The sequence below is a fragment of the Geotrypetes seraphini genome, chromosome 18 (genome assembly GCF_902459505.1).
Source record: "Geotrypetes seraphini chromosome 18, aGeoSer1.1, whole genome shotgun sequence".
Lineage (NCBI taxonomy): Eukaryota > Metazoa > Chordata > Amphibia > Gymnophiona > Dermophiidae > Geotrypetes > Geotrypetes seraphini.
In genome coordinates this window covers 40,497,764-40,512,374 of record NC_047101.1, presented here as the reverse complement: position 1 = coordinate 40,512,374, position 14,611 = coordinate 40,497,764, and the positions used below count along the sequence as shown (strand labels likewise).

At 44.8% G+C, this 14,611-nt stretch overlaps 1 protein-coding gene across 1 annotated transcript in view; it reads right to left on the bottom strand.

Moving 5' to 3' along the window:
* The window catches only part of RELL2 (RELT like 2), a 33,802-nt gene that overhangs the window by 17,414 nt on the left and 1,777 nt on the right, over positions 1-14,611 (bottom strand). The window contains exons 2-4 of the mRNA XM_033927728.1: positions 8,417-8,629; positions 1,253-1,318; positions 1,068-1,131 (exon numbers count right to left, since the gene is read on the bottom strand). Coding sequence (XP_033783619.1) covers positions 1,068-1,131; positions 1,253-1,318; positions 8,417-8,624 — 338 coding nt within the window. The 5' untranslated portion in view covers positions 8,625-8,629. The remainder of the gene's footprint in view (positions 1-1,067; positions 1,132-1,252; positions 1,319-8,416; positions 8,630-14,611) is intronic.

Sequence of the window (14,611 nt, the reverse complement as noted above, 5' to 3'; positions counted from 1 at the left end):
AAGGAGAAAGATACCAGATTGTGGCAGTGGGGTGGCAGCAATGCAAAAGTTGGCTCAGGGTGCCTGTGACAGGATGGAGTACCTGTCACTGGCCAGCAGGAGAAGCCTGAACAGTTGAAAGAGCTAATCTACATACCATCTTGCAAAGGATACTGGGAGCTGTCAACTCACCCTGAAGGAACAGTGGTGTTGAAAATGACAGTTCCCAAGTTGAGAGCTGAGAAAAGCAGAAGCTCGGTGATCCTCAAGGGGAGGAATGTTGGCCTGTGATCTAGCCTTTAGTAAGCCTGTTAGACCTTGGAGTGACCAGAAAGACAACCAGCAGAGGGCTTGATGGTGGTAAGAAAGACCAGGGGAGTAAGTGACAGGGCTGTTCTCATGGAGTGCAGCTGAAGTACAGAAAGTCCTCAGGAAGAGCCCTTGGAGAGTGACTGGTTGGTAAAGAGTTTTCAGGGTGTGTGTCTTGGAGAAGATAGCTGATGGACTGGGAGCCCAGAAAGGGGCTCTGGTTTGATGATTGGTGGTGAGATCAGCAGTTTCCACATAGTAGGGGACCTTAGAGGCCAGGGAGCATAGGGACTAGCAGTGGCCCCACAGGAAGAGCCAGACAGGTGAAGGTCCAAGGCTGACGGGGTCTGGCAAGCAACCAGCAGAGAGACCTGTGGGAGTGGTGGCAACTGGCAGAGAGACCAATAATGGCACCGGGAGCTCCTGATGACCAGAGGGCAAGTAAGGGTCAGGGAGTACCCAGATGAAGACCTGGAGGGCCAGTGAAGGTCAGGGAAGACCAAGGGAAGATTCAGAGGGCTAATGAAGGACTACAGAGTCCAGGAAGGACCCAGAGATGACTAGAAGAGCTGGAAATACCTGGTTAGATGTTTTGCCAGAGTGTGTTTGAATAATAGTGTTGTTTGTGTTTTCCAGCAGAAGCATATGGGGAGAGGAGATGTGTGACGGGTGTTGACCGCTCAGCCCATCACATGATGACAGTGCCATCGTCCCATAATCCAGCCCTGCTTACCATTAGTAATAACTACAGTAGTAAGTTTTTTTTCCTCATTCCTCACCTTGGCACAACAGGCACCTCCCCTTCATTGTCCCCCAGCATCTGCTTCAAGGCCTCTGCATTTGCTAGTAAGAGAAGAAAAATTCAGTATGCAGTTTTCTTGAAATTGCACATACAAAATTGGAAGATGTGTCTAATTTGGAACAAACTTTGATAAGGATAGATCCTGTTCTTGGGTCTGCCTACCTTCATTCTGAATAATGCACTTCACTATCCTCTCAACAGTGTCTTCATTGGAAGCATCTTCTGTGTCTGAAAGCAGAGAATTAGTAATGTGTGAAAGACTTCATCTAATGCAAAGAAAACCCATAAAGCCATGTAACAAAGAAATGGGATGTAAAGTTGCTTGACGCAGGAACACCTATGAAGTAGTGATGGACAGGAACAATGCATGGAAGTGGCCTAGAGCAGTGGTTCCCAACCCTGTCCTGGAGAACCACCAGCCAGTTGGTTTTTTGGGATAACCCTAATGAATATGCATGAGAGAGGTTTGCATATAATGGAGGTGACAGGCATGCAAATCTGCTCCATGCATATTCATTAGGGCTATGCTGAAAACCTGACTGGCTTGGTGGTCCTCCAGGACAGGGTTGGGAACCACTGGCCTAGAGGACCACATTTTCCATTATCTTCTGCAGAAGGATCTTTTAAGGATACCACAAATAAAGGAAATGATCGAGACAAGGCATCATGAGAGAGCATTCTCAGTGGTAACACTGAATTACTGGAATAGGTTGCCTCAAGAGCTGTGTGGATTGTTGGATCCTGGTGAATTTTTAAAGGTTTTGAAACACTAGCAAAAGAAATAGTAATCAGTTTGAGGTTATTTAGTTGCTATGCATCTTAGTTATTGGATATTAGCAAACTGATTATTATTCCTTTTGAAATTGTTGATTTACTGTTTGCTGCCTCCTGGGGCCTGATTCTATAAATGGCGCCTAGCAACACCTAACAGCTGGGCACTGTTCTGTGCGGTTGTCAATCAACTGCTAGGCGTTACATAGAAACATAGAAACATAGAAATAGACGGCAGATAAGGGCCACGGCCCATCAAGTCTGCCCATTCCAATGACCCTCCCTATCTATCTTTGCGGATAGATCCCACATGTTTGTCCCATTTGGCCTTAAAATCTGGCACGCTTCTGGCCTCAATAACCTGAAGTGGAAGACTATTCCAGCGATCAACCACCCTTTCGGTGAAGAAGAACTTCCTAGTGTCACCGTGCAGTTTCCCGCCCCTGATTTTCCACTGATGTCCCCTTGTTGCCGCGGGACCCTTGAAAAAGAAGATATCCTCTTCCACTTCGATGCGACCCGTGAGGTACTTGAATATCTCGATCATATCTCCCCTCTCTCTACGTTCCTCGAGTGAGTAGAGCTGCAACTTCCCTAACCGCTCCTCGTATGGGAGCTCCTTGAGTCCCGAGACCATCCTGGTGGCCATTCTCTGGACCGATTCCAGTCTCAGTACATCCTTGCGGTAATGTGGCTTCCAAAATTGCACACAGTACTCCAGGTGCGGTCTCACCATGGATCTATAGAGTGGCATAATGACTTCAGGTTTACGGCTGACGAAACTCCTGCGTATGCAACCTATGATTTGCCTTGCCTTGGATGAAGCTTGCTCCACTTGGTTTGCAGACTTCATGTCTTCCCTGACAATCACCCCTAAGTCTCTTTCTGCTTCAGTTTTTGTCAAGATCTCGCCATTTAGGGTGTAAATCTTGCATGGATTTCGGCTTCCCAGGTGCATGACTTTGCATTTTTTGGCATTGAAACTGAGTTGCCAGGACCTAGTTGTTTATAGAATCGCACTTAGCGGTGCCTAATTCCACTTAGACACCAGTAGGCGTCCTAATGTTAGGCAACCGGTATAGGAAAGTTTTGCTGGCCTAATTTACCGGCACTTAACACAGAAGCCTACCAATGCCTAAGTCATGCCACACCTACTCTCCGCCGCCTAACCACTCCCACTTTTCAGGTACCTGCAGGTAGGCATCACTAGGCACCTCCGCTCATGCGCTGGTAGTTATGCCAATTTCTGCATGGAATATGAATTGATTTTTGATTGGCTTTTGATGGGGATTTCAATTATTATGCCATTTAAGCCAATTTTTAAAAAATAACTGCATAAAAATTGGCTAAGACGCCCCCTAACATCACCTGACCTAGGCACCACAATAGAATCAGGCCCCTAGTGTATATTTTTCAGCTGGTGCAATGACCACATTAATTTAGGAGCTGGTTCCGGCACTTAAATTAATATGTATATTCAGAAGTGTTGCTAGCTGAATAGTTAGAGGCACTGAATATATGAATAGTGCAATCTCCTTACTGGCACCTTCCATTTAGTTATGCTCTTCTGTTCAGCAAGTCAAAACGAAACATATAAGTTAATCCATGCAACAGCTGAATACTGCTGTGGGCCAGATAATTTTGTGGCTTGATGGTGATCTGGGCCCTCAGGCAATAAGGATCATGAAACCCCAACCATCTATCAAAAGTGATTAAATTAGATGGAAGCTAGGGGAGATTGCCCCCCCCCCTACTGCTGTGGGCCCTCAGGCACTGCCCTATTGTTTCAATGATCGCTTCACTCCTGCCCTGCGCCCTCATCCTACCCAAATCCCGACCCCTTCTTATATGGATAGTGTTGAGCCATTCACTCAGTTTCTGCATGAAATAGTCATATAAGTTCTGGAAATACACAGATAGTGAAGGTATACGTTTGCTGATTTCCAGTGAACAAATAAAAAAAAAAATCAGGCCAATGTTTATTAATGATTAGGTTTAAAATTGTTTCGATCAATATTCAGACACCACCATCAAGAGTTTTTATATATTGTAAACTCGCTTAGAAATTGGATAAGCGATTAAATCAAATTTTAATAAAACCTTGATTACATGTTGGCTGCAGCAGTCAAAAAAATACCAAGGTATTCAGTGCCATTATCCAGATGGTACACAAATAATGGCTATAAAAATTATAATAACACAGCCTTAATATCCGTCCACCCAGTAGTCAAAAGTAGGACCGGATTAGAGGACTTTTGACTATTGAATTATCCAGATGGTAGTCAGTATTGAATTTCTAGTAATCCGGATAGTGGCAATATTCAATCTATAGCTGGAGAGTTATTCAGATAACTCAGAACAGCTTTTTAAGTTATCCAGATAGCAAAATGAATATTGCCACTATCTGGATAAGTGCTGGGACCACCCTAGCTCCACCCAAACTCCACTCTGGTACTATTCATATAGTGCCAAGACTGTCTGTAAGTAGGGTTACTAGATTTCCTCATTAAAAAAGAAGACACATGGCCCCACCTACTGTATCATGGCCCCACCTACTGTATCATGGCCCCACCTACTGTACCAGATGTCCGGATTTCCCTGGACATGTCCTCATTTTCGAGGACATGTCCGGAGGTCCAGATGGCTTTTCAAAACTTGGCCCTTTGTCCGGGTTTTGAAAAGCTTCCAGATAGCAGCAATGTCGGGATGGCGTCCGGGCATGCGCGGATGCCATGCGGTGATGTCACACATATGCGCGCATGCAACATCATTGCATCACACCAGCGCATGTGCAGATGCCCTCCCGACAAGCGAGCAGGTTGAGGGGGTGGGGTTGGGGCGGAACAGGTCGTGACTCGGGTGGAATGGGGCGGGCCTGGGGGGCGGAGCCATGGTCTGGATTTTCATTCCAGAAAATCTAGTAACCCTACTACTGTAAGGATAGTCAGAGGTGTGAGGGAGTCTATAGGATGCTACCACTTCCCCTTAAGGATACTCCCCCTCACATTGTCAGTCCCGTCCAAAGGGGAAGTGGCATGGGAGAGGTGAGGCCAGGAAGGCATGGGCCAGGAAGTTTAAAAGCCTGAGGTACAGATAGGTTCAGGAGACCCAGAGGGAAGCAGCGATGCCCAACTGCATTTTCCTCTACCACCTAAATGTGAATTGCAACCGTAAGCCAAATTCAGCTTGGAACCTTGCAACTTTGGATTTTGACTCAAGCAACTGCTAGAGACTGTATTGGTAACTCTGGAGTCAAATAAAACCTATTGCCCTGCTGAGAAACAGTAATGCAGGGGTGTCCAATGTCGGTCCTCGAGGGCCGCAATCCAGTCGGGTTTTCAGGATTTCCCCAATGAATATGCATGAGATCTATTAGCATACAATGAAAGCAGTGCATGCAAATAGACCTCATGTATATTCATTGGGGAAATCCTGAAAACCCGACTGGACTGCGGCCCTCGAGGACCGACATTGGACACCCCTGCAGTAATGTATGCAGGAGCAGGACACTAGAGCAGTGGTTCCCAACCCTGTCCTGGAGGACCACCAGCCAGTCGGGATTTTGGGATAACCCTAATGAATATGCATGAGAGATTTGCATATAATGGAGGTGACAAGAACTGCTCCATGCATATTCATTAGGGCTATCCTGAAAACCTGACTGGCTGGTGGTCCTCTAGGACAGGGTTGGGAACCACTGCACTAGAGAACCTTGCTTCAATTAGAGGACATTTTTGTGTTTTATTTTCTCTTCCCTATCTGTTAATGGAACAGGATTTCTACCTGATACTTATAATTAGGGTTACCATATTTGTATAAGTGAAAAAGAGGACACGTGGCCCCACCCTACCCTGTCCCAGCTCCACCCTGTTTTGCCCCAGCCCCGCCCCCAAAAACCTTGTCTCCTCTCCTTCCCTGAGCTCAGGGCTGCGTCTGGGAGGGCCTCAGCATACGCAGATGTGACACGATGACGCCACACACCTAGAGGCACCTACAAAAACGATGCCTTCATGGCGTCTACGGAAGCGCCTTAGCACGCCTAAGGTCGAAGCCGGCACGGTGAATGCCAGACTTGATCTTAGGCGTTCTTAGGCACCTCTGATGCAATTCGAATCAAACATAGGTGCTGGAAAACCTTCAAAACCTTCAAAACCTTGGCCTACATTTCTGGCACCTATATTTGAGGTAGCTGCGATTCTATAAATGGGTGTCAGGTCAAAACCGTGGAAGACAAAGGCGCGCGCCGACAACCGAGCGCAGCGCGGAGGCGCGCGCCGAAGAAAATAACAGTTTTTAGGGGCTCCGATGGGGTGGGGGGGAACCCCCCCACTTTACTTTATACAGATTGCGCCACATTGTGGGGGCATTGTGGGGGGTTTGGGGGGTTGTAACCCCCCACATTTTACTGAAAACTTCACTTTTTCCCTAAAAACAGGGAAAAAGTTAAGTTTACAGTATAATGAGGGGGGTTACAACCCCCAAACCACCCACAACGCCGCCGCGATCTTTATTAAGTAAAGTGGGAGGGCTCCCCAACAAAAACCCCTGTCGGAGCCCCTAAAAACTGTCATTTTCTTCGGCGCGCGCCTCCGTCTTGCGCTCAGTTGTCGGCGCGCACCTTTGTCTTCCGCAGTTTTGTCTATGAACCCTATAAATGGCACCGTTGCATGATTAACATGTGATCAGCGGCCATTTTTTAGACGGCTGCAGAAATCAACACCGTTTGTAGAATCAAGCCCTGAAGGCATTTCAAAACTGTCGAAATACGCTCTTTTTCGACATACAAATTAATAAGCCATAACAATAATCCAAACCTGGGCGCCACGATACTTTGGATAACCAATCTAAAATGCTCCTCTTTCAGATAGTCTTTTAACTGAGTGATTATTTTGTTTTATCCTATACTAAAACTAATGCCTAACAGGAGACTCATTTTAATTCTTTTTATTTTTTTCTCCCTAGTATTATCACATATACTGTAAAAGCAAAAAAAACAATTGAGTCTGGGTTTACCGTATTTTCACACATATAACGCGCGCGTTATACACGATTTTACAAACCGAGTATAACCATGCGCGTTATATTCGTGAGCGCGTTGTACACATATTTTTTTACATAGTTCCCCCCCCCCCCCCGATGTCCGATTCACCCCGCAGGATCGCTCGCACAGAGAAAGGGCGGGACCGCCGGAAGAGGAAGCAGCGCAGACGCAGGGCTCAGAGAAGGGGCGGGACTGCCGGCAGAGGAAGCAGCAGGACAACGGTAGGCAGCTTCTCCATGATGGGGGGGGGGGTGGGGAGGCTGTGGGGGTGCGAGCGGTCCTTCGGGGTGGGGGTGCGGGTGCAAGTGCTAGTGCGAGTGGTCCTTCGGGGTTAATGTATGCTTAGAAAAACGATGTGACAATTAGTATCACCACTCAAAAGATAATTTCGTAATCACTGCACACCTTTAATTCCAATCAAGTCCCAATCTTGCAACTGAAAATGATGCTTATCTTAAAATGTGCAAATTATCAAAAAGAGTACATTCCAAGCAGTCATTTCTCCTTCCTCTATTATCTTCAAAATTATACACCCTCTTCAAAGGTGTACCCCGACATGGATCCAGGTTTCGCCAAATATTTGGCTTTCTTCAGGGTTTTGAGCTGAACATCAATATAAAAGACACAATAAGGCTGCGGACATCCTTACCATGGCACAACGCATATTATAAGCTAACACAAAATACTTTGTGTTGGCAAGAAATCTCACATTCTATTTTGCATAATACCCACAAACTAGAGAATGACACGGGGACACATTTTTTTCCCTTCCTGTTGAGTTCTTTTCCTGTCTTTGCCCCATTCCTGCAAGCTCTGTCTTCATCTGCACAAGCATCAAACACTTTAAAATCATAAGCATTCGAGGCTTGTGCGGTTAAGGCAGAGCGTACAAGAATGGGGCAGGGACAGCAACAGTGACAAAACTTGTAGGGACGGGATGGGAAATTGAGTTCCTCTGGGGATGGGGGACAAATTTGTCCCCATGTCATTCTCTACCACAAACCTGAAACAGCATACTCTATTTAGGAGGGAAGTTATCAACACAGGCTGCTGTTAAGACAATATTGCAAGGACTTCCAAATCCCAGTTTTACAAAGGCAGTGGACGTCTAACACTGCTGGCACCCCTCCACCTCTCATCCCTCCTCCCCCACCTTCCCACTCCTCCCCCTGCCATGCATGCGCCCCTTCCCTTCCCCCATACATTTTTAACTTCAGCATGAGCAGCCACCAACTTGCTGCCCACGTCGGCTTCAGCGCTGTCTCTGACGTCACTTCTGGGACCCGCACCTAGAAAGTGACATCAGAGAGAGCGCCGAAGCCAACGTGGACATCAATTTGGTGGCTACTTCACCGAAGTTAAAAAGGTACAGGGAAGAGGGGGCATGGAAGAGGGTGGGAGATGGGCACCACTGCCTCGGGCGCCGCTCACTCTCACTACGCCACTGTGTCTTCCCTTATCGGAGGTATATCCAATGGAGAATTACACTGATGTCCATCTTATTCGTTACTCACTGGATTGACTTTCTTTTAATGCATCTTTGGTTTCTGGATCCAAATCATCTGGGAACGTACGGCAACGGTACCCCTTTTTCTTCAACACATGACAAATCAAAAAGCCCAACAGGCCCGTAAAGAAGAAAACCAGGACTAAGAGAAAAAGCATGTACGGATTCTGCTGAGGGTCTGCCTCCTCATCCTCCATGCTGGCCTCCTCCGCCATGGAATCTACAGAACAGGAAGAAACAGTACCCAAAATGCTCAGCATTTCAGATTCTCTTATCCTTTCTTGCTATCCTCATTTTCTATTTTAAGGCTACCCCCATCTCTTACTGATTGCCAATAATAATAATAATAACTTTATTTTTGTATACCGCCATACCCCGAAGAGTTCTAGGCGGTTCACATTAGTTAAACAGAGATTACAAGTGGTTACATATCAAATTGATCATAGAGTTGCAAACAGCAAGGCGAGAGTAGTTACAAGTGGTTGCATATCGAATTGATCATAGAGTTGCGAACAGCGAGGAGCGAAGTGGGGGGAGAGGAGGGAGAAGGGGGAGGGGAGTAGGTCAGGACGGGGGGAGGAGGAGGGTAGGAAAGGGGCATTAAGGGTCTTGGTCTCGGAATAGGTGAGTTTTGAGTAATTTTCTAAAGTCGAGGTAGTTGTAGGCCTGGAGGACCATTTGGGCTAGCCAAGGGTTTAGTTTGGCAGCTTGGATTCCCCACCATCTGCATATATGGAAAGAAAGCCTGGTCTGTTAATCAGATCTTAGGAACAGAAAGTTGCCACCCCATGCCAGTTCTATAGTATAAACAAAATTTTCAGTTCCCAATAACTAATTTTATACTCATCAATGATCTGGTTGAGATTTTTTTTTTTTTTTGCGGTTACAGCACGCCTTTAAAATCTGAAGTTATAAATAATCATTCAAATTAAATTTCTTGTTTCAGTTTTCCTAACCACTATAAAGAGGAATATAAAACCTAAAGAAAAATGTTTACCAGTGCAATTATGATTCATTTTATTTTATAGTAATTCATAATCTTAAATACCTCAGTGTGAACTGAGATAAATATAATTTATTGAGATATTATAAATGGGTCTGGATTCTCCTGTGCAAACCAACCCATAGGAAAGACATTCATTCTGAAGAAAAGCCCCTTCCTCAATGTCTCTGCTAAACATATGCTGACTGAGTTGGCAGAAGAGTTTTTACATCAGGTAATCTGGCTTTTAGCAGCAATCAGGCACTCTATTGGCACTGCAGATTCTAATCTACATGTAATGGTTGCCTGGCCATCCTTGGAGGAATGGAACCATGCAACACCACAATTGCCCTCCCCCTCCCACAAAAATCAGCATGTTTTCTACCTCCTGGATCACTGCTACTATTGGTATGCAAAAGCAGCAGTAGATCATGAACCCAATGGGTTGCAGCAATGCAAAGGTCAATGGGAAACCTCTCCCACCTATTCTCTCAGAAAGACATTGTTCCTGAGCCTTCACCCTAGGCCTCACAATCCTATAAGGTTATCCTTGAGTTAATATGGTTCAAAGTACCATCAGGAAGCACAAGATCTTCAATAGAAGTAAGTAAGAGACTACTATCTCCTTCAGCTAGTTCAGGGCTAGGCAATTCCGATCATTGAGAGCCAGAGCCAGGTCAGGTTTTCAGGATATCCACAATAAATATGCATGAGATAGATTTGCATCTCAAGGAGGCAGTGCATGCAAATCCATCTCATTGTGGATATCCTGAAAACCTGACCTGGCTCCGGCTCTTGAGGACCGGAATTGCCTACCCCTTAGTTCAGTTGTCTCCAAAGTCCCTCCTTGAGGGCCGAATCCAGTTGGGTTTTCAGGATTTCCCCAATGAATATGCATGAGATCTATGTGCATGCATTGCTTTCAATGCATATTCATTGGGGAAATCCTGAAAACCTGACTGGATTCGGCCCTCAAGGAGGGACTTTGGAGACCCCTGCCTTAGCTAGTTCAACCTTTCAGTTCATTTTGAAGGGTAGTGCAGGGGGCATTATGTCCTCCAAGAAGAATCATCTGGGGGGTGTTTCATGGTGATGTCTCCTGTAGGGTAGCCTTTCAATATAAGAAAGAGGTATCCACAGTTGGTGGAACAAGACAATGGGATGAAGACCCAGGATATGTCTTTCCATTTGCAAACTGCTTGCATACCAAATTGGTGCAGTAGCACTTTACTACATTCCAGACAGGAGCTAAGTGTTACATACTAAAAGTGCACATAAAATTTAGATATTGATATGGGGTACTTAGCATGATATTTCAATGCTTAACATAGTTGGCTGATTACATTTTAAAGAATCTGCCTGTAGGCTAAACTAATCTAATCTAATCTAATCCTTAGGTTTGTATACCGCATCATCTCCACGTTTGTAGAGCTCGACGTGGTTTACAGTAGGAGAAATAGGAAGGAACTACAACAGAGGGTTAGAGGTAGAAGTGTGAAGAAAATTTAGAGGACTTGGGATGCCAAGATATAAGAGTTTCCTTGATTCCTAAGTTGGAGGGAGACTTACATTTTTTGAGAAAAGCCAGGTTTCCAGATGTTTGCGGAAAACTTGGAGAGAGCTCAAGTTCCGAAGAGGGGAGGTAAGGTTGTTCCAGAGCTCAGTGATTTTGAAGTGGAGGGAGGTCCCTAGCTTTCCTGTGTGGGAAATGCCTTTTAGCGAGGGGAAGGATAGTTTTAATTTGTGGGAGGATCTGGTGGTATTAGGGTTTGAGGAATTCCAAGAAAGAGGGATAAAGGGAGGGAGGATACCATATAGGATTTTGAAAGTTAAACAGGCGCATTTATAGTGGACCCTGGCGATTATCGGAAGCCAGTGGAGCTTGGCCAGGAGCAGGGAGACATGGTCAAATTTACTTTTAGCGAAGATGAGCTTAAAACTTAGTTTTATAAACGGGTTATCAGCCAATTTGGAGCTCGACTCGGTTAACATTAAGAAAAAGAAAACTACAAAAGAACTAGACGAGAAAAGAACTAAAGCAGGAGAGGTAGAAGCGGTTAATTTCCAATGGAATATTCCATGTTGGAAGCATGAATGCCCATTTCACCTAAATCATAGTTCCTCTGCATTTCACAAAAGTCTGTTGCTGAAGGTGGAGCGTTTTGTAAAATACCTGGAAAGATGCTAGCAAATACATGGGCATTTGCTGGCAGTTCCAGCAGGGATAAGGATTTTACACAAAATAGATGCTGAAAGAGTCCAAATATCATACATTGATATTGCTACAGCCAGAAACATTGTGGATTCCTGGCTGCAGCAACACAGATAACAGTCCCCAAGTCAAGCCCACTTCCCTGTATATGGGTCCTTATTTTTCAGCCATAGTATCAAAAGGGAATGGGGGCTGGTTTACTGCATTTTTGTGGCTTTGGAAGTCAGAGCTGACATTCAAAGTGGTGGCCACTGGAGGACTGAATGACTTGCCCAGGGTCACAAGGAGCAGCACTGGGATTTGATCTCAGACCACCACTAGGGGGTTAGAAATGACAATTTGAACCCAGGCACCAAAAGGGCAGGAACATCACTTGAACACTCATCCCAGCTCCTATTAACCTCCCAAAAGAATCAGGGATTGGGTGAGTGGAATCTTATAAATGATGTCAAAAGAAAGGTTTGGGGAGTATTGATGCTGGGGGGGGGGTGTTTGGAGAGGGATAGGGAGGTTGAATGAGGGAATCAGAGGTGAGTGTGTGCTGCAGAAGGATGGGGAATATGTTCTACTTGCCTCATTAACTGGTAGCTGGCACACTCGGGGCAAGTGTAAAATCCATTGAGGGCATTTTTTTTTTCAATTAGATATACATTCTCATTGTAAAATGGAAGATTCATATCTATTTTGTGGCTATGATCACACCATAGCCATAGAGTGGAGGTGTGGCCTAGTGGTTAGAGCTGCTGCCTCTGTGGGTTCTATGGTGTCAGGTCAAAAGCGCGCCGGGACAAAGGCGCGCCCAGACAATTGAGCGCAGCGCGCCGCTCAAAATTACTGTTTTTAGGGCTCCGACGGGGGGGCGTGGGGGGAGGAACCCCCCCACTTTACTTAATAGACATCGCGCCGCATTGTGGGGGCATTGGGGGTGTGGGGGGTTGTAACCCCCCACATTTTACTGAAAACTTAACTTTTTCCCTGTTTTTAGGGAAAAAGTTAAGTTTACAGTAAAATGTGGAGGGTTACAACCCCCCAAACCCCCCATAACGCCGGCGCGATGTCTATTAAGTAAAGTGGGGGGGGGGGGTTCCCAACAAAACCCCCTGTCGGAGCCCCTAAAAACTGTAATTTTGAGCGTCGCGCGCCTCCGTCTTTCGCGCTGTTGTCTATGAACCGGGTTCTATCCTAGCACTGCTCTCTGTGATCCTGGGCAAGTCACCTAACCTCCAATTACACCAGGTACTATAGTTATATTGTGAGCCCGTGGGACAGATAGAGAGCATGCACAGAGTATCTATTATTTAACGTAAACCACCTTGGGTGAATCTTTTCATAAAAAGGTGGTAAATTTATTTATACCATTCTCCCAGGGGAGCTCAGAATGGTTTACATGAATTTATTCAGGTACTCAAACATTTTTCCCTGTCTGTCTTGGTGGGCTCACAATCTATCTAATGTACCAGGGCAATCGGGGGATTAAGTGACTTGCCCAGGGTCACAAGAAGCAGCGTGGGTTTGAACCCACAACCCCAGGGGGTTGAGGCTTTAGCTTTAACCACTGTGCCACATTCTCCCTTACTATGATCTAGATGTATAAATGTTACTATCTATACATCAAGATGCTTATAAACTGTTATCTTTAGTTTAGTTTATTTCTAGTCCACCTTTATCCAAAGCGGATTACAAAAGTAAACATACATAATAAAAACATTTAAAATACATACCAGACAATATTAACAGGTACCAAACGTATGCTGACTTATAAGACCCAAACAAATAAACAAAAATAAAGGAGAACTCCTTATGTATAGAAAAGAAGACTTTCAACCCGAGAGGTGCTCAGAACCTTGAATAAAGGTGATGAAAAACACTAACTGGGGAAAACCCCTATAAGTGTTTCAATGCTCTATCATTGCATCTTCTCCATTGGAAGAAAGAAATCCATGAAAAACTTGTGCCAAAACTTAACTGGTGTCAAAAATATATATATATATAATATAAGCAAAGCGTGTTTGTAGTAATGTGCTGAAACTTAGCTTGCATGGGTGGTTAGGAAGCAGGCTCACTCCAGCAGGCTCTAACGTGTTTCGCCATTGGCTTCCTCAGAGAGCCTTCAAGAACTGGAACAGAGTGAAACTTCTTCCTTCCTGGTCACCCAAAATTACATCACTTCCTGACCAGGAAGGAAGAAGTTTCACTCTGTTCCAGCTTTTGAAGGCTCTCTGAGGAAGCCAATGGCGAAACACGTTAGAGCCTGCTGGAGTGAGCCTGCTTCCTAACCACCCATGCAAGCTAAGTTTCAGCACATTACTACAAACACGCTTTGCTTATATTATATATATATAAGTTTTTGCACAAGTTTTTCATGGATTTCTTTCTTCCAATGGAGAAGATGCAATGATAGAGCATTGAAACACTTATAGGGGTTTTCCCCAGTTAGTGTTTTTCATCCCCTTTATTCAAGGTTCTGAGCACCTCTCTGGTTGAAAGTCTTCTTTTCTATACATAAGGAGTTCTCCTTTATTTTTGTTTATTTGTTTGGGTCTATCCTTTGGGAGACTACTTGCTATACTATTGACCCAGTATATTTGATTGGGACTTATAAGACCCAACATATCACCAGATAACATATTTCATTTACAGTGTACAATGCACTCATTTTTAAAATACATAACATATAGGTTTCATTGTATTTGACTGCCTGTACAGTACTTTGTAATTTTTCCTTTCTATGGGTGTAAGTTCCTCAAGGACACAAACATCATTCTTATTCCCTTTCATCACGGTTTCCACATTTCACTTTCTTACCCTTGTATGAGGGGCCGTTGAAAAGTTCTCAGCCCAACCAAGAAGAGAATGATGTGGAGCCATGAAACTTACAAGTTATTCCACACTTTTCATTTCATTTCATATCGTTGAAGCAAAAAGTGTCAAGAAAAGTGTGGAATAACTTGTAAGTTTCATGGCTCCACATCATTCTCTGGGTTGAGAACTTTTCAGCGGCTCCTCCT